Below are 23,843 nucleotides of genomic sequence, written 5' to 3' on the forward strand. Positions count from 1 at the left end.
TGAGGAGGAACATAGAGTAGGTGAGGATGGGACCAAAGGTTGTGATTCAGGAAGATAACTTTTAAATTTGTATTTTTATGATTTTAATTGGTGATTGTACTCCTGCTATGTATACATTAGAGAGACTGAGTTAACTAATTAAGTATGAGTTTTTGTAACTCTGGCCTCACACCAGTAGCCAACTAATGAAAGGAGAGAGCCTTCAGCTCCAACTCAAACTGCCCACCTTGGGGTAACTGATGTTGGGGAAGTGATGTGATAACAGAATTTATACAGTTGATCCATATTATAACTTTTCGAGTGTTTACCCATACACCAAGTATCGTGGTAAGTGCTCCATGTTCATTATTCTATTTAGTCTTCCAACTCCCCTTTGACAGAGGGAATATCCCTACCCACAGTCTTAGGTGAGGAAAAGGAGCTCAGTGATGTGACCAAGGGTTGCGTGCCTGGTGAGGCGGGGAGGAGTAGCCCTTGGTCCCCAGCTTACTGATGGAGTTTCATTTCCCTCTCCTCAGACTGCTTCTCTGAGGAGTGTCGCTCTGTGATCCAGGAGCAAGCTGCAGCCCTGGGCTTGGCGATGTTTTCTCTCTTGGTGAGGCGCTGCACCCACTTACTTAAGGAGTCTGCCAAAGGTAAGCAGATGAGAGACCCCCTGACTGGTTGGCTTTCCAGCTGCCTGGGCCCTGTCGAAATAAACTCAGAATACCACATTGCTTCCTCAGTGCCATTGCCATCTACTCCATACTTCTACTTCCCAGTATGCCCTCTTCCTTTTGGCCACCTAACTAGCCCCACCTCCTTTTCCAGTCTGATTACCTTTATGGCCCTCTTTCCTCCTTGTGGAACTACTCCCTCCCTCTTTTCTCCCTCAGTTGTTAGGGTTTTCCCTGTACCTATGAGCTGCTGTGAATTCCTGCCACTTTAAAAAACCAGAAAAGTGAGTTTCCCTTTTTGTTCATAATTGATCTTTTGGTTTCCCCCCTTTATCTATAGGTACCTGGTGGGTGTTATAGTGGCTGTGAACCAGCCATCTTGGGAGACTCACTGGACTAGAGCAGGGCCTATTTTTAGCCCTTGGGTTGAGCGGTGTCCTGTATCCTTTAAGGCTGCCCTTAGAATTCCAATCCTGATTGCTGAGCCATGTAAGGCAGGGCTGAAGGTTGTACCTTTCTTTTAGCTCCTGGATCAGTATTTGTGAATAGTTTGGCCCCTCTCTCATCCTGCAATCATCAGCTTTGTGAATGCCTCCAGCCTCTGAGGCCGCTTTTTATTTTGGAGGGAGGGTAGAAGTAACTTTTAATTTGGAAACAATTTCAAATTTATGGAAAAGTTGCAAGAAGTATGCAAAGATCTTGTATATACCCTTCACCCATAGTCTCCAATTGTTAGCATTTGACCCTACTTGCTGTAAGTTCTCTCTCTTTCCATACACATACACCTACTTATGCTTATTATTTTTCTTCTGAACCATTTGATTATAAGTTGCAGGCATGGTAGCCCTTTACCTCCAAATACTTGATTTTGTACTTCCTAATACCAAGGACATTCTCTTCATGGCAGTACCGTTATCAAAATCAGGAAACCAACACTGATACAGTACTATTATTGAATCTACAGACCTTATTCAGTTTCTACCAATTGTTCTAAAAATACGTTTTTTTCTGGTCTAGGATCTACTCCAGCATCACACTTTGCATTTAGATGTCATGCCTCTTTAGTCTCCTTCAATCTGGAATGGTTTCTTGATTTTTCTTTGTGCTTTATGACCTAGACATTTTTAAGTGTGCAGGCCATTTATTTTGTAGAATGTCCCGCAATTTGTGTTTCTCTGATATTTTCTCATGATCAAATTCAGGTTATGCATTTTTGGCAGGAACTCTGGTGCCATCTCAGTACTATGCTGAAGGAAAGCTAAAACGGGGCTAGAGGCCAGAGTAGTAACTTCAGCCAGGCCACAGGTGGAACAGAAACAGCTCTCTGCAGGTGCAGACCCAGTGCACTGGTTCTCTCTTTGTCCTACTTTTCAGAATCCTTTTAGGTGCTGGCACTTGTCCTTCGCTTCTGGGCCCAGCTTTCCTGTGGACTTGGTCTCCCTTTCCTAAGAGCTTGCTGCCATCCCAGCGCCCCAGGCCTCACTCCAGGGCCACAGCAGACATAGGCCCAGTTCTCACCCTTTGCCTCTGCAGCTCAGCCATCCTCTCCTGAGGGCGAGGATGACCAAGATGACATCAAGGTGTCTTCCTTCGTCCCGGACCTGAAGGAACTGCTCCCCAGTGTGAAGGTCTGGTCAGACTGGATGCTCGGCTACCCAGACACCTGGAATCCTCCGCCCACGTCCCTGGATCTGCCCTCACAGTGAGTCAGCCTGTTCATTCCTTTAGCACTCCTGCTGGCTTCGGCCAACCTGTGTTTCCAGTTCTCTTCTCTGTCTCTTTCCACCCACAGCCCCTTGTTTCTCTCTTCCCTCCCTCATTTCACTTTGGTTTTACTCTTCCTTGAACACCATCCTTGTCTTCTGATGTTTTAGGTTATTTTTGCCTATGCTCCAGGCTTTTCCTTCTCCTCTCAGTCTCTCTTTCTCTCTCACCCCATAACTTGTTCTATTTTGTTCTTTCTTCGTGCTCCTGCTCTATCATTCACTTCATATTGTTCATGCTCACTGTTTCTGCAGCTTCCTCTTGTCAGTGTGCATGTGAGAGACTTTGTCTCTTTCTCTCCCTTTCAGTTTATCTCTCTGCATCTTTCAGGCTATCTGTCACTCTTCTTGTGCTGTCTTGTGCACTCTGTCTCCTTGCCTTCCTCTCACGACGTGTGTATGGGGAAGGGTGAATGCATGTACCTCTTTATTCCATTATCTTCTCTCCTTGTGTCTCCTCATCATACCCCACCTCTATCTCCCTATGTCTGTATGTCAGTGTGTCCATCAGAGCATTTGTTGGTGTGACTGTGTTGGTCTGGGAAGTATCTGTGTATGCCTGAGTGTGTCTGTGTAGATCTGTTTGAATTTGTATGATTTGTTTCTCTTTTTAAAAATTGTGGGTACATATATACACACACACATATGTATCACAACAAACTTAAAAATATATATAACAAAATTTGCCATCTTAACCATCTTTAAAATTTTTTTTTTTACTTACTGATTTCAGAGAGAGAGGGAGAGGAAGGGGAAGGGAGAGAGGAAGTGGGGGTGGGGGGAGAGAGAGACATTTGTTGTTCCATTTTATTTATGTAATCATTGGTTGATTCTTGTATGTGCCTGACCAGGGAGCAAATCTGCAACCCTGGTGTTTCAGGATGATGCTCGAACCAACTGAGCTACCTGGCCAGGGCCTGATCTTAACCATTTTTAAGTGTACAATTCAGTGACATTTTACATTCACATTGATGTGCAACTGCACGTGGCTCTTTCTCTTTTCTGTATCCCTGTCTCATTGTGTCCCTCCGTGTGCCTGGCTGGGCCTGGTTGTCTCTGTGTATCTGAGTGTCTGTCTGTATTTAAGTGTGAGGATCTGTGTGTTTCTGTCTCTGGGGATCCGTCTAAAGGTCTTTCAGTATGCCTGTCCATGTCTGTCTGTGTATGTGTCCCATGTGCTGTGTTCATACCTATGCCTGTGTCTCCATCCACCCTTGGGTGTGTGGGTCTATTTGTGGGGTTCATGTGTCCCCAGGGGTCTGTTTCAATGTGTGTCTGTAGTCTCCATGTATCTGTGTCCATATCTATGTCTTCTTGTGTTTGTGTCTGACTGTGTCCATGTCAGTCCCTGTCTGCTTGGTCCTTCCATGTCTGTTTGTGACTGTGTCCTGTGGGAGTGTATATTTGTACATGTGCCTGAATGTCTATGTCCAAGACCACCTGTACCCGTGTTCATGTTTGTGACTGGGTTTCTCTGTTGAAGGGGGAATTGCTGTGTATGTGGGTCTGCCTGTGTCTACCCGCCTCACCTGTGCCTCACTTAGTGCTTGCTTGCCTCTGTCTCTCCCTTCTGCCTGTCTCTGTCTGTCTTGGCTTGTCCCTTCCTGCTTGCCTCTGTCTCTTTGTCTACCTCTGTCTGCCTCAGCTATTTTTGTGTGTCTGTGCCAGAGGTTAGCAAAGTATGGCCCATGAGCTAAGATGGTTTATACTTTTTTCATGGTTGAAAAAAAAATATTTTATACGACATTAAAATGATATGAAAGTCAGATTTCAGTGTCCAGAAAATTGTATTGGAACACAGCCATGCTTATTTGCTTATTATTGTGTGCACTTTGTCTGTGGCTGCTTTCACTGCACCAGTTGAGTTGATAGTATTGGGTTGGCCAAAAAGTCTGTATGGTTTTTTCTGTAAAATAAAAGATACATTTTCATTTTCACCAATAATTTTATTGCCTTGGATATTTTGAGTATGTCGGCTATCTCCTTCATGGTGTAACATTGATTGTTCTCAATTAATGTCTTGATTTGATCTTTATCAACTTCAAGTGGTCTACCTGACCTTGGAGCATCCCAGCAAGAAATCTCCAGCACGAAACTTCTCAAACCATTTTTGACATGCTCAGTAAGTCACAGCACCTTCTCCATACACTGCACAAGTCTTTTTTTGCATCCCAGTTGCATTTTACCTTTCCTGAAATAATAAAGCATAATATGCCAAAAATATTGCTTATTTTCTTCCATCTTCAATATTAAAATGGCTACACAAAAATTCACCAATTTTGATAAGTTTTTTTTTAATGCACGCTGATAGGACAGCTGTCACAATACAATCTAACAAAATTGTTTCAAATGAAGTTAAAGACAACTAAGCACTACTACAGCCATCTTATAGAAAAAAACAAATGAACTTTTTGGCCAACCCAGTAGTTGTGACAGAAACCTTATGTTCTGCAAAGCCTAAAATATTTGCTATCTAGTCCATTACAGAAAAAGTCCACCAACTCTTGATCTACACTCATGTTTCCATGTCTCCCATTTTTTCTTTATTAGTGTCACTGTATGCATGTGTATTCGTGTTGGCATGATATTCTCGTAATGTATAATGTAGGTGCCTATCTTTGGTCAACTGTCAACTGTACATCTCTCTTCTTCCGTTTCCCTTTCTCTTCTCTTCCTATCACTGTCTCTCTCTCGGTTTCTCTGTCTCTGTCTTTGCCTCTCTCTCTATTTCTCCTTTCCCTCCCTCCCTCTTCCATCTTTGTATTGTGGTCTCTGGCAGGGTAGTGCACTGAGAGCTCCTTCTGGCTCTGTGTTGGGTATATATGTGGTGTGTTGGCAACAAGCATCCATACCCAGCATCTTATCATTCTTTTCCAGTGCTCCTCTGGGAGGGGGAAAATACTGGAGGATACAGAGTGGAGACCGAGGTTCCTGCAGACAGTACTTCTAGGGAATGGGGAGAGGTGCTTCTCTGGGCTGGGGGCCAGCCATGTAAGTCTCTACTCATAGGTGACCCACAGAAGGAATACTTCTTCTGAGATTGCTGGTCAGCGGTTACTGATCTTTCTGTGTAGACTGTGTAGTCTAACTCTTCCTCCCCTTTCTTTCCTCACATTTCTTTCTTGTTCACCCCAAGATGTGCCCCTGGACTATTTGGCCCTCTTTCCCTATGCCTCCCCAGCTCTAACTCTGTAACTGTGTGAGTGATGCTCACAGCATCAGCATTTCTCTGCATCCTTCCTGTAAACCCTCCTAGGCTTCCAAAATGCATTCAGGTTGAGGCCTCGTGAGCCAGGGTTAAGCCCTGAGCTGGGCAGCTGGGGGCACAGATGAACTGACAGACCTCCTAGCTAGGGGTCAGCTGTTTCCTCACCATGTACCCCAAAGAGTTAATATGTACAGCCTTAAACTTTTCAGGCTGTTAATCTGTAATACCAACTAAGCAATTTGTAATTTTGGAAAGAAAATGACAGAGAAAGGCTCAGCTCTCCCAAGAATTTGAAGCCACTGCTTCTGAGCATGTGCAGGAGTCACAGAGTATTCCTCCCTTACTTTAGGGGGTTGTGGAGGCAGACTGTTTGTCCCTGAAGCCTAGGTCTTCCCTGGGTCACCTCACCTCACAACCACATGCCCCTTAGATATCGTCCATCCAGCCCCTGTTTACCCATATCCTGGGCCATCAGGCCTGTTAACTCTCTTCTGCGGCTGTCTCCTTTCATCCCTCCTCCCTCTCTCGTCCCCTTTGGCTTTTGTTTGGCTGAGGAAATGGAAAGCTCACACAGGAAGTGCTGGGCCTCATTTGCTTGAGGTGCTGAGTCTGTTTTTTCTTTGGATGCTGCAGCAAATGGCCCGTTGCCGGCTTCTGCGAGCTGCTGCCCATCTTTGGGCAACGGCTCAATCAGCAGCTGGGCACGTGGTCATGAGCTACAGCCATCCCCAGCTGGGCTTTACCTCCTGGGCTACAGAGAAGCAGAGGGGGTTGGGACACTTGACAGATTTGCTTAGTCTTTTCAGACTTTTTCACAGGGGGAGCAAATCTGCCCAGATAATACATTGAATCTGATTGCCCAGTAAACAAGTTCCTGTAGCTATGGGCACTGTTACTCTCTGATGAATCCAGTCTAGGCTAGAGAAGTCAGTATGGTAGAGAATAGAGCCCCCTTCTGCACTGTATCTCTCTGCAGGATCAGCACTGGTTATCTCTGGAAGGCAAATTTAAGCATAAAGGAGGGACATTGTTGACCTGGTGCCTGACCACAAAGCATGGTGGTTTTGAGGGCTGGTGCCACCGTTGGACAGAGAAAACCTGGCCTGACTACCACTGAGGGTAGTCCTACCTCATAGCCTTCAGGTCTAGGCACTGGAAACATGGAATATGAATTTATCTCTTTCCTTTCCAGTTCCTCATATGGCCACCTAACACTTACTGAGTAAATACTCTGGTTGAGAGATGACGAGGTATGGTGATTCTCTGGGTTTCAAAGTTGCATCTTATGCCTACTGAACTTTGATATTGTGGAACCTTTTCTTTAAGACCATAAGGAATGACATACTCAAGATAGTTCTGTAGATGTCAGAATAGTAATACTTCTGACACTTAAGGTTCTTGTGTGATCTTTATTTTGGAGGGTTTAGGAATGCTCTTAAGAGAGTAGGAAGGAAAGGGCTTTCACTTAACACCTCTACTTTGCATGCTTTCATTGATCTTGGCCTGCATTTATTCTCTACGAAGACAAACCCCTTGTTGATACGGTGGCCAGATAGCCTACATTTTAGTTTGCTTCTCCTCCAGAAACCTCACCCCCAGATTGTCTCCCTGACACATTGATTTAATCTTGCTCCCTGTCTCTATTTTGTTACTGTCTTTCCTTGTACAGTTAGAGAATCCTTTCAGAGCATCCTCTACTTTCCTAGGGGTATTCCAAAGCCCATCATTATTAGTCTCTTTGGTTCTGTCCTCTTGCCCATATTCCTCCTCTTTCTGGTCAAATCTACTTTTCCTAGGCAGTAGCCACTTAGGCACATGCAGAACCCTTAGAGCAATGATTATAGTAGAAGATCACTGACACTGCAGAGTGATAAGGGCAGGATTTCAGGGCCTTCCCACGCAGTGGCACTTAAGTATGTGTGCTGGGTCAGCATGTCAGTAGGTTGACTTCCCATTTGTACCTGTTGTAATAAATGGCTTTATATCCCAGGAGATTTTGGTACAGAGGATTATAGCAGGGTGTGGAAAGTTGCCTTGGGCCACTGTAAGAGACAGTGTCAAGTGCTTTGGTCTGTTTAGATCAGACCACAGTGTTTGGAGGGGCCATCTACTAATGGGGGTTGGGAAAGGAGGGGGAGCCCAGTTTCTGTGCCAGACCTTTCATTAGAAGGGAAAGGCAGCTACTCCCCACTTTACCAGATAAGCATGAGTAAGGTTGTGAGTGTCAGGTAATGGAAAGGAGCAGAGCAACAGGCTTCCACAAGCCTAAGCATAGTGACCTCTTGTATCCCAGGACCTTTGGCAAGGCTAGGGCAGTGGGACAGCCTACCTCATTTCATCTTCTCTGCTGAAGCCAAATCTTCCCTCATCTTGATCTCTAGTTCTCAGTAAGTGAAAGAGTCAGGGGACTTTGAGAACATCCAAACCTAGCCCAGCTGTGGCAGTTGGTTTATTGCTTTCAGCTGGTACTTGAACCCAGGTCCTGGTCTTGGAGGCTTTCCCAGGTTTAATCCCCAGAGCTTTCTCTGCAGCTGTATGACACTGCGCTGACCCCGAATGAGGATAGGAAAATAGAACCAGTGCCAAGCCAGAGTCTCTTTTTCATTTGGAGTCTGGCTGTCTGCCCATGACCAGGGTTACATAATGGGAAACATAGCTGGGGCTCTGGAGAGCCCGCGTTTCACCAGGCTGCCCAGACCTTCGCATTCTGATGCTATATATCTTCCTAATTGTAGCTTGGATGCATTTATCACACTGTTGGATTGGAGTACTATTAAAAAAAAAAAAAAAAACTCCAAAAATTCCTGGACTTGCTGTTTTTCCATGGCTTGTCTTGTATAGTCTACAGAGCATGCTGGAAAAGGCTTATAGGGATCCCTCTGAGGTGCTGTCACACAGGGAGACATAGATGTAGGGAGTATTCAGTAAGCTAATTTCCTCTGGGCGTCTACATGTGTTGACCCTGTAGGATGAGATAGAAATTCTTGAGTTAAAAAACAGCTAGTTCACTCATCCCCATAGGGCAGCTCTGAAATAAGAACTAATCCCAAGTCTAATCAGCACCCCTTCAAGGACGCTTAATATATCTTCCCAAAAGGGCATTTTAGGAGGTCACTAAGTAATAGTCCATCAGCACTTCCCTGAAGGAAGTGGTGGTGACTGTGGGAAGCCCCTTTGCTACCCTGGCTCCCCACCCAGTCTCCCTGGCTCCGGGTTAGGGCGTCAGCACTATAGCCTGGCACCAGGGGGTTCCTCTTCCTCCAAGTGCTGAGTGTGGGGCACACGTGATGTCTCCCATGGCAGGAGCCTCTGTCCCCTCCCCACTCTTCCCACAGGACTCCTTGTGAGAGGAAGGGGTGTTGGCCTAAGGCTTCAGTCTGACCCCAGCAGGGTACAGCAGCTGACCCCAGGGAGAGTACTTTCCAGCTCTGTGCTGAGGTCATTTGGGTCCAGTGTGTGCTAAACTAAGAAGATGTATTGGAGTGGTTACAGCTAAAATTTAGAGAGGCGGGAACCGTGAGAATCCGCACCAGGGAGGCCGCCGAGGGCTCCACTCATGCCGTGGAGATGTCCAGGTCCCTTGGGGGCTGCTTTTTCCCAAACACAGTGTGCTGATGGGTTTAACACACCACGGTGATGTGACAGAGGCTATACTGTAGCTTGGGAGAACTAAAATCAAATAAGGCACTGACCTAGATAGAGGTTGAGGGAGGCATAGTCAGAGGTACTTGAGAAATCCTGGAGTGAGGTTACTGTGACCTGTTGTTGGCCATAGGGCTCCAGCTGCACTTCTTAGAACATAGAGAAGTTTATGTCCTTGGAGTAGTGTGGGGTGTCTGAGTTTCAGAACTTGACTTGCCGTATTGGGCAAAATTAATTAAAGTTGGGCACTTTCCCAAGGACCCAAGTTGACTTGTTGGATTCAGGTCCATTTCTGCTATTAGCTGCTCACCATGTGTAGTTTTCTCCATTTGGGCCAGAAGTCCTGCAGGGCTACAGAGGTCTTATGTTGACCATTGAACCCTATGCAGAGAGTTGTGGGTTAAAGTATAATGGTCCATAGGCCAACAAGTTTTGAAAGGAGGATCTTGCATATCTCTTGTTATGGTCATTTTTCTTTCCCCTTTGTGTATAATAGTCCATGGGCTTTCCATTTCTCAGCTTCCTTGTGCCTAGTTTCCATGCCATCTTGTCTATATTTCCAGAGCTCCTCACCCCAGGAACCAAAAGACCCAAATTGTTTCCCATCTGTACTACTTCTGATCTTCCATAGCTCCGAAACACAATGCAGGGCTTCTTCTCACTCAAGTCTTTCCGGGTTTGTTCTGCAGCTGTGGAGATTGAATGTTAGTGTTTAAACAAGCTGGTATTACACAGGAAATGGCCACCTCCACAGGCCCCTGCAGGCTTGTAACATGGGGTCATTGTACTTGATATTAATCACCAGTCAGCCTATTCCCCCAGTAAAAATATGAAGGGGTGTGTGAGGGCTCACTCTTCCTTAGACTTGCCAGAAGGATGTCCTGAGCCTTGGTCAGGCCTTAGTGCTCTACTCTCCACACTGTCTCCCTCCCTCAGTCCCGCCCTGGATGGAGCTTGCAGAAAAGTTCCTACCTGACCTCTTCCCTATAAAGCTGGCAGATCGGCCTTTTGTTCTGAGTTCTAGGAAGGAGATGGATTGTTGTGGTACAATTTGCCTCACATATCTCATACCTTAATCTTTCAGAGTATGTTGTAGTTGAATAACATCTCACATGAGAAAACTCCAAAATTGTAGAAACACAGAAATCCACTGGTCCACCTGAGACCAGGGCTTCCCAGTTCCTTGGACTAAAGCTACTTTTCTAATGTTGTTTGCAGAACTAACTCCAGCCTGAAGGGTTAATCTGATTCCCCAAGTCAATATCCCCCCAAACAACCAGCCAAGAGTGTGTGTTGGTTCATTTCTGTGAAATGTGTTTCCCCAGTCACCTGGGCTGGCCTGGGCTGCATTGTATCGGCCAGCAGCTGCACTGCACTCGAACTGACAGCTACATTAAACCTTGGAATTCTGAGGCAATAAAAAGTAAATTAACTCTTATTTTTTTCCTTTCCTGGTGGAGTAAGTGAATGCATGTCTGTAGAGAAGTGAGTGAGCCTTGGTCCTGAGTGCATACCTCTAACTAGCCACTGCTGGTCGGTCCCAAGCTAGGATCTGGTGTCCAGCCAGGGGTCTGCTTTCCTGGTGTGTGGTGTGTTCTGTGGGGTTGGGCCACTGGGTCACCCTACAACTGCTGATCCCTGCTCACTAATCACATCACAGCTGCTGAGAGGCTCCCTTGCCACCATTCTGAGCGCCATAAATGGACTCATTGGACACAGTTTCATATTCTCTGGCTGCTTTGTGTCTGCTAGGTGAAGAATGCACCCTATCTTTAGTGGGATTTTGTGGGCTCTGGGAGCTTCCCCAGAATAGGAGTTGAGACCAGAACAAGGTAGAGGGACTTGCCTGAGCCCATAGCACTTTAGAGGGTTCATTTAGAATCAAAGATGGTTTGCGGTTTTCTGAAAAAACCTTTTGGAGAGTCATTTCCAAAGCATTTCTAAAAGATCTGGGAGCTCCTCATAGCCACCAGAATTTGACTTGGATTACTCAGCCTAGGCCAACCTTGAGTCCTTATACTCTAAGGGCTGCTGTGGGGTGAAGGTTAGAAGGTACTCCTAACTGGGATAAAGAACTAGAGCAGGAAAAAGCTAAGCTTTCCCCTTCTACTCAGGAAACCCTGTGTTTAACCCCTAAACTGACCTTTGAGCCCAGAGGCCTGATTAGGGTAAGCTGAGGTGATACTGCCCAGGTTCCAGGAATTACCTCATCCATTTGCAAGTATCTTAACTTTTGAGTTCAGGCATCTCACCTCTTCCTTTTAGTATTTCCTAACACTCCCCTCTTCCCCACCTTCTGTGGAGAGTCACAGTATGGCCAATGGGTGCCATTAGTTGTGTTCTTGTCTGTGGTGCCACTTTATACTTTGGAGTTGGGAACTCAGGACACATCCTATGTCTTTGGGAGCCAGCTGGTGTCTTACACATCAGCACTGGAGTAGGAACTCTCATCCACTTGGTTTTTGCAGTGAGTTTTAAGATTTGGCACAAGATGGGTGGGTGGTAATGGGTGGTAAAGGGAGATGTGGGCAAGGGTCCCTAATGGTGGCCAGCAATCTCTGGGAGGAGTCAGTTTTGGTTTATCTGAGCCTTAGGGGACAGGGGAGCATGGTAATGAGAAACACATGGTACCACATATTTCTTCGTCTTAGATCCAACATGGTAGAGTGGGAGGATGAGAGAGGGATGTGGGGCCTCCCACTGTGGCAGCCGTGGGTAATTTTCTGCTGCCTCTCTGTGGCTGAGGATGCTGCTGCCCACATCTCCCACCCCCAACTACATCCTGAAGCAGCCTTGACTTGCACAGCACCAACCAAGGCCCCCAAGCCAAGAATTCAGCTGGGAGACTTTTCACCTTCTTCCTTCTCACTGTCGTCTTTCCTGTTTATTTTCCAAATTGCTGCTCTGCAGCCGAGCAATGCCTGTTGGCCAGAGATCACCAGTGCTGTGGGATCAGACTCAGGCAATGGGCTCAAGTGGCCAGCAGGGCACTGGGGGAGGAAGCGGGGAGCTGGAAGAGCCTCCCTGTGCGTCTCCCATGGGCAGCGCTAACCTCGGAGGCGGCCCTGAGCAGCCCTATCACATCCGGTGCTTGTCTTTGCAGCCGGGACTGGAGGATAAACTATCAGAGCTGTGGGGCAGTGCATCATTCCTCTTATTATTTTCTTCTCTGCAGATGGGGTCGTGGAAAGTTCAGTTCCTTTTAACCCTCGAAGTTCTGTTTATTCTACAGCTGGTAGCCTGAATGCCGCGTTTCCCATTACATCACAAAGGGGCTCAGGCAGATCGCTGCACAGAAACGTGTTGCAACTGTTTATTTTTTTCCATATTTAAACATTTCTGACAGCCAAACCCAGCTGAGCCAAAAGATGGAGCTTTGTGAATGAGTCTGGTTGTCGGTGTCTGTGCAGAGAGAAGCTTTAAAAAACCCTTGTCCCTCCAGTGATTCTTCCCAAACATGTTCTTTTTCTTGGGCAAAACCTGTGAAGAGAGTTACTTCTGCTGTACACGTGTGTTGATTATGTGCCGTCGTGTGATTAATGGGGCTGTGTTCCGCCTGGTTCCCAGGACACTCTTGAAAACAAGATGTTTCATTTCATTGCCTTTTCCTAGTGCAGTGATTACAGTAAATAAACCAGTGCAGGCTCCTTCCACCTGGACCCAGTCAAGGAGTCTCCACACCTCTACTCCACTCTCTCTTCCTGCCTCACCTTCAATTGCATATCCCTTGAATGCCCTCCTTTCTGCCATCCCCCCAAGGTTCTTAGTCTCCAGGAGCAGCAAACTGCTTAGGTCTGAGGCCCCTCCCTAGCAGATTTGGCTCATGCGCAGTAACTCGTCTGGGAAGATTCCAGGATGTAGCTCATTCATATACCTCTCTTTGCTTCTTGCCTCTTGCCACTTCATCTCTTGAACCTAATTATAAAACTTTTCTTTGTAATTCTTTCATGGGTCTCACTTCTTTTGGAGTACAACTTAGCATCTGTAGGGTACTTGCCTGTTCCAGACTCCCTGGTTAGGTGGTCCTCTGGGGAAGAAAGCCAAATCTATAGACTTGGCAGGGCCTGTATCTGACTACAGTTTGACCATTTAAGCTATGTCTTGGGCTGGCAAAAAGAAAGTTGTAAGGATCCTTAGCTCCCATGAAAAGAGGGATCTGAACCACGGTAGGTTTTGACAAAAGGTTTTGATGGTAACAGAGAAATGAACCTTCTTTTTATAATTCTACCTTGGGGTTTGAACTGGAGAGAATCAGATTTTGCATTTTCAAGGCTTCTCCTCAGGGTTAACTACGGCCCGGTGATATGCAATGAGGATGACCATCCATTCCAGTTTGCCCAAGACTGAGGTGTTTCTGGGAGCACAGGGCTTTCAGTGCTAATGTAGGGACAGTCCCAGGCAAAGCAAAATGGTTGGATACCCTATGTCTAACCTTCCACAAGTGAGGGAAAGGAGAGGGAATAGGATGGCCAAGATAGCACTGATACTGGTTCATCTGCTGAAATGCATGGGAAGCTTGGCAGGCCAGGAACGAAGTTTTTGTTGGGTGTGTGTTTAATTGTTTTTCTGCTTATATGTAGGAAAAGATTTCTAAAGCATTAAAGGAGGGAGAAAAAAACCCACATGATTCTTTCTGTGATGTGACTAGCCCCTCTGGTTGTGAAAGAGGAGGGAAGATTGGCACTCTTTTGTTGTCTGTGTGACATATTTGGCTGGGAAGGAGTGGGGGAATTCTGTGAGCTGCCTCAGGCACTGAGTGTCAATTTTTAAAATTTTTTTATTTATTGATTTTGAGGGGGTGGAAAGGGAGAGAGAGATAAACATAGATTTATTGTTTCTCTTATTTATGCATTCCTTGGTTGATTCTTGTATGTGCCCTGACTGGGGATCGAACTCACAACCTTAGCATATTGGGACGATGCTCTAACGAACTGAGCTACGGGGCCAGGGAGGCCCTGGGTGACTAGAGTGTTTGAGTAAGTGTTGTAGGCACACTGGAAAAGTAACAGGACCTGCATTAGGCAATTGATTCTCTAAATTCTTTTCCCTCTTGGGTTAGGATTAAAAACTCCCCTTAATCAATTTTAATTTTGCATAGATAGGACACACATTCACCAGATTGCTGCTATGGATACAATTTTGTATCCTAGCTTTTTGGATAAGATTTCCTGGTAGATGCCAGCCATAGACAGCATTTGCCACAACTACCTTTCTGCACGTAAGTACTTAGGATACTTTAACTGGTCCCTCTTTAGAACTGTTCTTCTTTTCTTACCTTATTTCTCACAGGGTTGCCGTGGATGTGTGGTCGATGCTGGCTGATTTCTGTAACATACTGACTGCGGTGAATCAGTCTGAGGTGCCACTGTACAAGGACCCGGACGATGACCTCACTCTTCTTATTCTGGAAGAGGATCGGCTTCTCTCGGGCTTTGTCCCCTTGCTGGCTGCCCCTCAGGACCCCTGCTACGTGGAGAAAACCTCGGATAAGGTCAGCCCCAGGCCAAACATCACTCCCCATTCACCCTTCCTCTTAATTCTCCAGACTTTTTTATTCTTGGGAAGTTTTCTGTGCAAACGGAACATGATTAAGTCATTGAGAAGGGTGTTAAGGGAAAATATCGACCTTTTAGCCGCTGACATCCAGCTCTGTGTCCTGAAAAAAAAAACCCTCTCGACTTCCTTTGGTGTGTGTGTGTGCTTGCTGGCATGTTGTATATACGATCATTTCCTCACTTGTTTAAATAGTCCAGCTTGTGTTGGCAGTGCTCTCACTCAACTCCAAATGGTTTGCATCATGCTTAAAGCACCCCCCTTCTCCCCCCTCTCCTCCTTCCCCCCAGCCACAAAACTCTGCACTAGGAAAACAGCCAGGGCTTTTTCCCTTTTCTAAGGAGGAGAGTGATAAATAGGTGACTAGAGAGAAGCAGACACCATGTGTTAACTTACAAAAAAAGCTTTTAGGAATATGAAGCATTCCCCGCTGCCTGGTTTCTACTTTTCTTCCTCTGAGGACTATGTTTTCACCTGAACTTTTTTCTTGTCTGTTTACAGAAAACAAAGTCCATTGCCTGTTGCCTTGGTGGGGACTGGGGAACTTAGTCTCTGCTTAACAGTTGTGTCTTCAGCCAGGTGCAGAGATGAAAGCAGTTCATTCTGCTTCACATTCCCGTGTAGCATTGCTAGAGTGGGGAAGTAGCACCCATAGACCCTGGGAGCTGAGTCTCCTGTACTATTCAGGGGAACCCTGTGATTGAGCTTTCTGTGGAATTGCTAGCATCATGTCCCCTGAGAAAGAGGCCTTTGGGGAAGAGTACACAAATGACTTCTCAGAAGTCCTTTGACATAAATGAAGTATGCATAGAGATGTAGGTAGGTTTTTTAAGTCACATAGTAAAAACTAAATTCCAAACAAACTGCAAATATAAGAGATTTTATACTGTATATGAAAATTTTTAGCCTTGGCTGGTGTTGCTCAGTGGGTTGAGCACAAGCCTGCAAACCAAAAGGTCACTCACCAGTTTGATTCCTGGTCAGGACAGGCCTGGGTTGCGGGCCAGGTCCCTGGTTGGAAGTGTGCTAGAGGCAACTGATTGATGTTTCTCTCCCTCTCTTTTTCCCTCCCTTCCCCTCTCTCAAAAAAATAAACAAATATTTTAAAATCTCAAAAAAAATTTTTTCACTTGTTCTTAGTAGAAAACAGTGTAAGTTTCTTGTTGACAAGTAAAAAGAAAAAGATTTATCTATAATCCTTCTATCCAGAGGTAACATCACTGTTATTTTTGCTGATCATACAATACATAATCAGGTTTAACTTCTAGTATACACTTACACTTTTTTTAAAACAAAACTAGTGGTCATATTATACATATTTGTAATCTGCTTTTTTTACTTAATACTTTTAATGTATTCTTTTCTTTTAAGATTTTATTTATTTTTAGACAGAGGGGAGGGGCGGGGAGGGAGAAAGAGAGGGAGAAAAATATCAATGTGTGGTTGCCTCTCATGTGCCACCAACTGGGGACCTGGCCTACAACCCAGGCCTGTGCCCTGACTGGGAATTGAACTGACGACCCTTTGGTTCTCAGGCCGGCACTCAGTCCACTGAGCCACACCAACCAGGGCTTTTAATGTATTCATATATGTAATCATTTTTATGGTCACTTAATATTCTTTTATATGCCAATATTTCTTTAACAATTCTTTGCTTTAGTGAACCAAAGGATTATTCCCAATTTTTGCACTATCAATAGTGAAGTGATTTCTTATTACAGAGTTTTTGTATATATTCCTTTAGGTTAAATTTCCGTGAATAGATAAAGGTTCTAGACATTGACATTCCAAAAACTCATATTATTTGGCTGTGCTTAATGGCTAATGGATTTTGGGAATGTGAGAGCAAAAGAAATATTCATTGTATGCTTTTCCAATGAAAAGTTGGAATGAAACCTTGCTCTTCTAGTTTCAGAAGGAAATAAGAATAGGGAGTTGTAGTAGGTAAGGCTGAGGATAGCTAACACAACGTTTACACTTTGTAGAAGATGTTCAGTTAGAAAAGAAACTGGATAACCATGACTTGAGTCAGGGGATCCATGTACTATTATGTGATCACTTGACTCTGAAGGGTGGACTTGACTCTGAAGGGTGCTTTTGAGAGTTGGCTCTTGGGTTAGCTATCTTTCAGTCCAGAACAAGGAAGAAGTCCTAACCAGCTTCAGACTTCCTAAGTCCTATGTCCTCATCAGCTCTCCCAGTATTAGTGTCAGTAAGTGATAAATATATGATCTGGCCAGAGAACACAGAGTCAGCAGTCATGTTCTCGTCCTGTAGTAGTGATCCACAGTCTGCCCTGGCAACTGTAGCTCATTGAGACTAAGGTAGGGCTCCACTTCAAGGACTGTGTAATAGGTGTGTGAAATATAATGTCTCCAAATCCAAACTCCTGAATTTTTCTCCCCCAAACTTGGTTTTTCTTCAGTCTATCCACCTTGGTAAATGGTAACTTTGACTTTTGGGTCACTCAAGTGAAAATTCTTGGGGTTATTCTTTGTTCCTCTCTTTTTCTCACACCTCCATAACTAATCCATCAGCAATTCATGACTTCTTTACTTTCAAAATATGTAGATTCAACTCATTCTTACCACTACACTCTAGTTCAGTTCATCAAAATGCCTTCCAACTGGTTTCTCTAGTTCATCCCTCCTCTTACTCTCCAGTCTATTTCCTTCCTGCCTGCCTGCCTGCCTGCCTTCCTGCCTTCCTACAGAGAAGAAGAGGCAACTACATCACTGATGTGTACCCCCCACCCAGGACCTCATCTGTAACCCAGACATGTACCCTAACTGGGAAATGAACCAGCGACCCTTTGGTTCTCAGGCCGGCCCTCAGTCCACTGAGCCACACCAGCCAGAGCTCCCCAGTCTGTTTTCAACACAGGAACTAGAATGATCTTTTTAAAACATCAATAAGATCATGTCACATCTCTGTTTAAAACCTTCTGATAGCTGTTCCTTTCATTTAAAGTAAAAGCCAAAGTTTCAACAACGGCCAACAACGCTCTCAATGATTTGACGCCATCTATACCCTCTTAATTCTCTGACCTCAGCTCCTGTTGTTCTCATACCCAACATACTCTAGTCACATTGGCGTGCTTGCTGTTCCTCAAACAAGACATGCACTCATGCCTAAGAATCTTTGCACTTGCTTCTTCTTAACCTGGAAAATACTCTGTCCCCAGATAGCTGTGTGGCTCTCCCTCCCTTCTCAATGCACCTTGTTAGAGAGATCTTCCCTAGTTACTCAATATAGAATGTTACCCACCTTTCGTTTTCTTTTATTCTGCTTTATTCTCCAAGGCAGGGGAAAATAACATTTCTTGAATATTTAGTGTGTATCGGCCCCTGGCCTAGGTATTTCATTAAGTCCTCACAATAAGCCTGCCGAGTAGGTATCAGTACCTTCATTTTTTAAAAAAACAGGTAACTGAAGCTCAAGAGAAGAGTGAAGAATGATGATAAATTCATGGGTTATCTCCATGGCTGACCTAGAAGATTAGTATGGATGTATCAGAGGGAATCTTTAGGAACTCTTGACCTTTTAGGAATCTGAGAAAGATAGATATTTTCTCCATCTTCTAGTTTTCACTCCCAAGAAATGTAAGATATCTCAAGGACTCATGAGTAGCAGCAACATGAGCAGTGTCATTGTTGGTCAAGATTAATCACGTGTTTGGTCCAGCCTTGCTGCTCATTTAATAACTACTGAGCATGTCTACCTTACACTGTCTTGCACATACAACATATAAGATCCAGACATCTAAGGCAAAGTTCCTCCTAGTTTGGGAGGTAGTTTGTGGCATATACAAACATGTGAGAAGCAACATAAGTTAATACGAACCTGTAATTAAGGAGGAACTCTTGAAATTTTGTTGAGCTTACAGTATCTCAATGAAGGTGTTGCTTAAGGAGTACTGATTTGTCATTAACATGTCATTGTATGTCCCAAGCATATTCTATGAACTCTAGTTTTATAAGTTTTTAATTGTTGGGTGAAAGAGTTTCATGATCATGTAAGTCAGGGTAAAGAAGTGTTAAACAGGACTCATTGCTATAAGACTTCTTGAAGCTTTTTAATAGAGCATACATCATGAGGATAGCCTTTGCAATCTTTTCCAAACTTGCTTTACCCTTGATCTTTCTGATTAACTAAACATCTTACAGGATTGATATTCTACTTAAAATAAACAGACCCCAGTAGAAAACCCAGATATGGGATGAGCAAGGGGTGAGAAAACAGGTAGCCACTGGGATTATTCTGAAGGCATTCAGAAGGTAAGGCATACAGATCAGGTTAAAAGCAATAGAGTGGAGCTGGGTACATTTTGAGAGAAACATTGCAGATGTTGAAACCAATTAGAGCCAACCAGGGGAAAGAAAGTGATCTTAAATTCACTGAGTGGTTGCTAGGCATCTAACTTCAGAGGGTAAGTAGCACACCCAAAGTCATATGGCTAGTAAAGAATTGTAAGATTGGAACTCTTATCTGTGTGACTTCAAAACCTCATGTTTTGATGAATGATTTGATGTCTAGAATTTACCTCAAAATAATCTGGGGAGGGCGGTGGACAGGAGTATTAATGAAAAAAGGCCAGATATTGGTTATTAAATATTGGTAATTATTATTGATTAAATATTGATCATTAGTATTAATCTGAATAGTGGATTCATTGAGTTCATTATAGTATTCTACTTTTGTATGTGTTTGAATTGTTCATAGTAACAAATTTTAAAGGAAGTAATAAATAGCCCTCCTAAACAAGGAAAAATTTGTGTCCCTCCTGCTTTAGGTGATTGAAAAAGTGATCAAGCTATAATAATAATAAATTTAAGCTCTTGCACTCACTAATCATGTTCTTCTAGGCACAGTGCTAAACTATCTACACACATTTTCTCATTGAAACCCCAATAACCCTATAGGCAGATAGGAAAAGTGATGAAAAGGAAACTTTTAGGAGAAAGATACTGAGTTCATATTATGCCTTAGTATCAAAAAAGCTTAATTCTCATCTTCAAAATATATGCATGTGACTGTATAGCTAGGTGGTACTACAGAAGAATCTGTTTAGTGACAGGCCCCATCTCTCCTTAGGCTCCAAAGCTCTAGTTATTTAATGGATACCAAAGCATTTATTCCATAAGTAGATGTAAGTAATCCTCATTCTAGCATCCCCAAGTAGATTAATCTGTGTGATGTTCTTTGTCTTTGCCATATATTGTCTGACCCAAGAAGTAAGTGAAGAACTTCCCAACAAGCTAATGCTAGGACCACTCTTCTCAGCTTGATAGGGAATAAAGTATAAGTCACATTGTAAGGTCATAAGTCTCACATCTCTCCCATTCATTCTCAGAGTCATCTTTGTTTTTCGTCTGGATGTAGGATCCCAGGAAACTGTGTCATTAATCAAAAATGTAGTTGAGGTTAAATGAGGCTTAAATTGTACAACTTTTGGAAGTACTGGCTTATCTGCTTATTTGTTAAATGACATTTTTGGCACGTTGTTTATTGTTCATATGATTACCAAAAAACTATTTCAAATAGAAAATATAAAAAAGCACAAGAAAATAAAAATCACCTACAAGCTACCACCTAAAATTAACCAGTGTGAATAGTTTAGTATGTGTCCTTCCAGGCTTTTTCGGTTCACGCTTACGTGTGCACTTACTCTTTTCCTTTCATGAAACTGGAACCATACAATGTATGCTTTCTTTTTGTTTTATGTTTTTACTTACCCTTGTTGTTTTATGCATATAGTTGGGGCAAAAATGTTATCTTTGTTGTTTGGTGGTCTGGAAAATATTTATTGTAAGTGCTAGCTACCAGTAACTAATTTTTTGAAAAACATATTTGATCCTTTGTTCTGAAAGTAACAATACCAAAAATAAAATAAATAAAAACTATTGACTGTCCCACATTTAAAATGTGGAAATTAGGGCTGTTTGCAATATGTATTTTCTTTTCCAGCCAGTTGCATTTTCTAAATTTACCATAATTATTAAGAATTAATCTATATTAAATGTTTTTAATGCTCACCAACAGTCTTTTTATTCTGTAGCTTTCCCATTTTTATGTTCTTTATTTTTATTCATCTGTTATTCAAATGCAACATGAGGAATTTTGTTCGGCAAAGGTACCATGATGGTTTTTAAAAATTAAGATGATTTGTAAAATACAGTAGTAAAACATACACTTATGCTAAAGAATCAAACAATTCACAAAAATAAATAAAGTCAAAAACCACCATCCAGGGATAACTGTTGGGAACAATTTGATAGTTATCTTTTTAAATCACTTCTGTGCCCATTGAAACATATTTGTACACATCTATACTTACATGATCAAAATGATCTCTTCCTTACTTTGCTCTTTTTGTTAAGGACATTCTTCATGACTAGTTTTTGAATACTTGTGTCTTGAAATTGTCCTTATTTTGTCCTTGTATATGAACGGCAACTTAGCTTAGGTTTACTTTTTTTTTCCTCCTTAAAACTATAAATATGGAGAACCAAGATGGTGGCGTAGGTAGACACACTGCGCCTCCTCCCACAACCAGAACTGACAGAAAATCGAACGGCAAGGAAGTCCGACACCAAGGAAATAAAAAATAAACATTCATCCAGACCGGTAGGAGGGGCGGAGACGGGCACTGGGGTTAAGAGGACTCGCGTGGCCGTGGCGGACCGAGACTGGCGGAGTGTGGGAGTCCGAGCACTAGCAGACCCTGTGGCCCCACATTCGCGCACAGATAAACCGAGAGGGCTGGACTCAGAGTGGCGGAGAACGGGGCAGGCAGAGCAGTGGGTAGCACCCCGCGGCCCTACACTTGCGCACAGATAAAACGGACAAACGGCAGGGAGCAAAGCAGACCGTGTAACCCAGGGCTCCAGCGCGAAGAAATAAAGCCTCAAACCTCTGATTGAAAACGCCCGTGGGGGTTGGGGCGGCAGCAGGAGAGACTCCCAGCCTCACAGGAGAGGTCATTGGAGAGACCCACAGGGGCCTAGGGCGTGCATAAGCCCACCCACTCGGGAACCAGCACCAGAGGGGCCCAGTTTGATTGTGGGTAGCAGAGTGAAAGATTGAAATCCGGAGGAGAGTGAAGCGCGTGCCATTGCTCCCTCTCAGCCCCTCCCCCACGTAAAGCGTCACAGCACAGCCACCAGCGTTACCCCGCCCTGGTGAACATCTAAGGCTCCACCCCTTAAAGTAACAGATGCAACAAGACAAAAAAAAAAAAAAAAGGCCCAAATGACAGAACACTTCAAAGCTCCAGAAAAAATACAACTAAGCAACGAAGAGATAGCCAACCTATCAGATGCACAGTTCAAAACACTGGTTATCAAGATGCTCACAGAATTGGTTGAATCTGTTCAAAAACCAGATGAAAAAATGAAGCCTATGCTAAGAGAAACAAAGGAAAATGTACAGGGAACCAATAGTGATGGGAAGGAAACTGGGACTCAAATCAACGGTGTGGACCAGAAGGAAGAAAGAAACATCCAACCAGAAAAGAATGAAGAAACGAGTACTCGGAAAAATGAGGAGAGGCTTAGGAACCTCCAGGACATCTTGAAACGTTCCAACATCTGAATTATAGGGGTGCCAGAAGGAGAAGAGGAAGAACAAAAAATTGAAAACTTATTTGAACAAATAATGAAGGAGAACTTCCCAAAACTGGCAGAGGAAATAGACTTCCAGGAAGCTCAGAGAGTCCCAAGGAAGCTGGACCCAAGGAGGAACACACCAAGGCACATCATAATTACATTAGCCAAGATTAATGAGAAGGAGAGAATCTTAGAAGCAGCAAGAGAAAAGGACACAGTTATCTACAAAGGACTTCCCATAAGACTGTCAGCTGATTTCTCCAAAGAGACCTTACAGGCAAGAAGGGACTGGCAAGAAATATTCCAAGTCATGAAAGGCAAGGACCTACATCCAAGATTACTGTATCCAGCAAAGCTATCATTTAGAATGGAAGGGCAGATAAAGTGCTTCTCAGATAAGGTCAAGTTAAAGAAGTTCATCATCACCAAGCCCTTATTATATGAAATGTTAAAGGGACTTACCTAAGAAAAAGAAGATAAAAAATATGAACAGTAAAAATGACAGCAAACTCACAGTTATTAACGACCACACCTAAAACAAAAACAGAGCAAACTAGGCAAACAACTAGAACAGGAACAGAACCATAGAGATGGAGATCACATGGAGGGGTGTCAATAGGGGAGTGGAAGGGGGAGAGGGGGTAAAGGTACAGAGAATAAGTAGCATAGATGATAGGTGGAAAATAGACAGGGGGAGGGTAAAAATAGTATAGGAAATGTAGAAGCCAAAGAACTTGTAAGTATGACCCATGGACATGAACTATGGGGGGGAATGTGGGAGGGAGGGGGTGGGCAGGATGGAGTGGAGTGGGGGGGGTGGGACAACTGTAATAGCATACTCAATAAATATATTTTAAAAAAAGAAAAAAACTATAAATATCATTCCATTGCATTAATGGTTAGGAAAAATTGGATAAGAGTCTGATTTTCTTTTTTTTTAGGTAATTTTTTTTGGTCCAGCATGAGTAGTTTTTTCTAATCTGGAATTTCATATTTTATGAAGATTTGTTTAGATGTTGGGCTCTATATTTAATTTTTATGGTACTTAATGAACATTTCGTTTTACTTTTTAACTTATTTTTAAAGATTTTATTTCTTTTTAGAGAGAGGGGAAAGGAGGAAGAAGGAGAGGGAGGAAAACATCTCTTGGCTGCCCCTCATATGTGCCCTGACTGGGGACTGAACCCGCACCCCAGGCATGTGCCCTGACTTGGGAATCAAACCAGTGACCCCTCGATTTGCAGGATGACGCCCAACCAACTGAACCACCCCAGTCAGGGCCCTAAGGAGCTTTTAAATATGCACATCCAGTTCTGCCTTTGGACAAGAAGGGTTTTCATCTCTTCTGTCTTTGATTCTGTTTGTTCTTTTCTTCAATAATTTCTCTTCTCCCAATGTATTGGATCTTCATTCT

General features: G+C 43.7%; 1 protein-coding gene across 3 annotated transcripts in view; it reads left to right on the top strand.

Moving 5' to 3' along the window:
- The window catches only part of SMG6 (SMG6 nonsense mediated mRNA decay factor), a 225,743-nt gene that overhangs the window by 99,903 nt on the left and 101,997 nt on the right, over positions 1–23,843 (top strand). For all 3 annotated transcript variants that reach the window (XM_024565177.3, XM_053911107.1, XM_024565176.3), the window contains exons 11-13: positions 519–635; positions 2,190–2,358; positions 14,559–14,760. In XM_024565177.3, the coding sequence (XP_024420945.2) occupies positions 519–635; positions 2,190–2,358; positions 14,559–14,760 (488 nt within the window). The remainder of the gene's footprint in view (positions 1–518; positions 636–2,189; positions 2,359–14,558; positions 14,761–23,843) is intronic.

This window comes from Desmodus rotundus, chromosome 9, assembly GCF_022682495.2.
Source record: "Desmodus rotundus isolate HL8 chromosome 9, HLdesRot8A.1, whole genome shotgun sequence".
Classification (NCBI taxonomy): domain Eukaryota; kingdom Metazoa; phylum Chordata; class Mammalia; order Chiroptera; family Phyllostomidae; genus Desmodus; species Desmodus rotundus.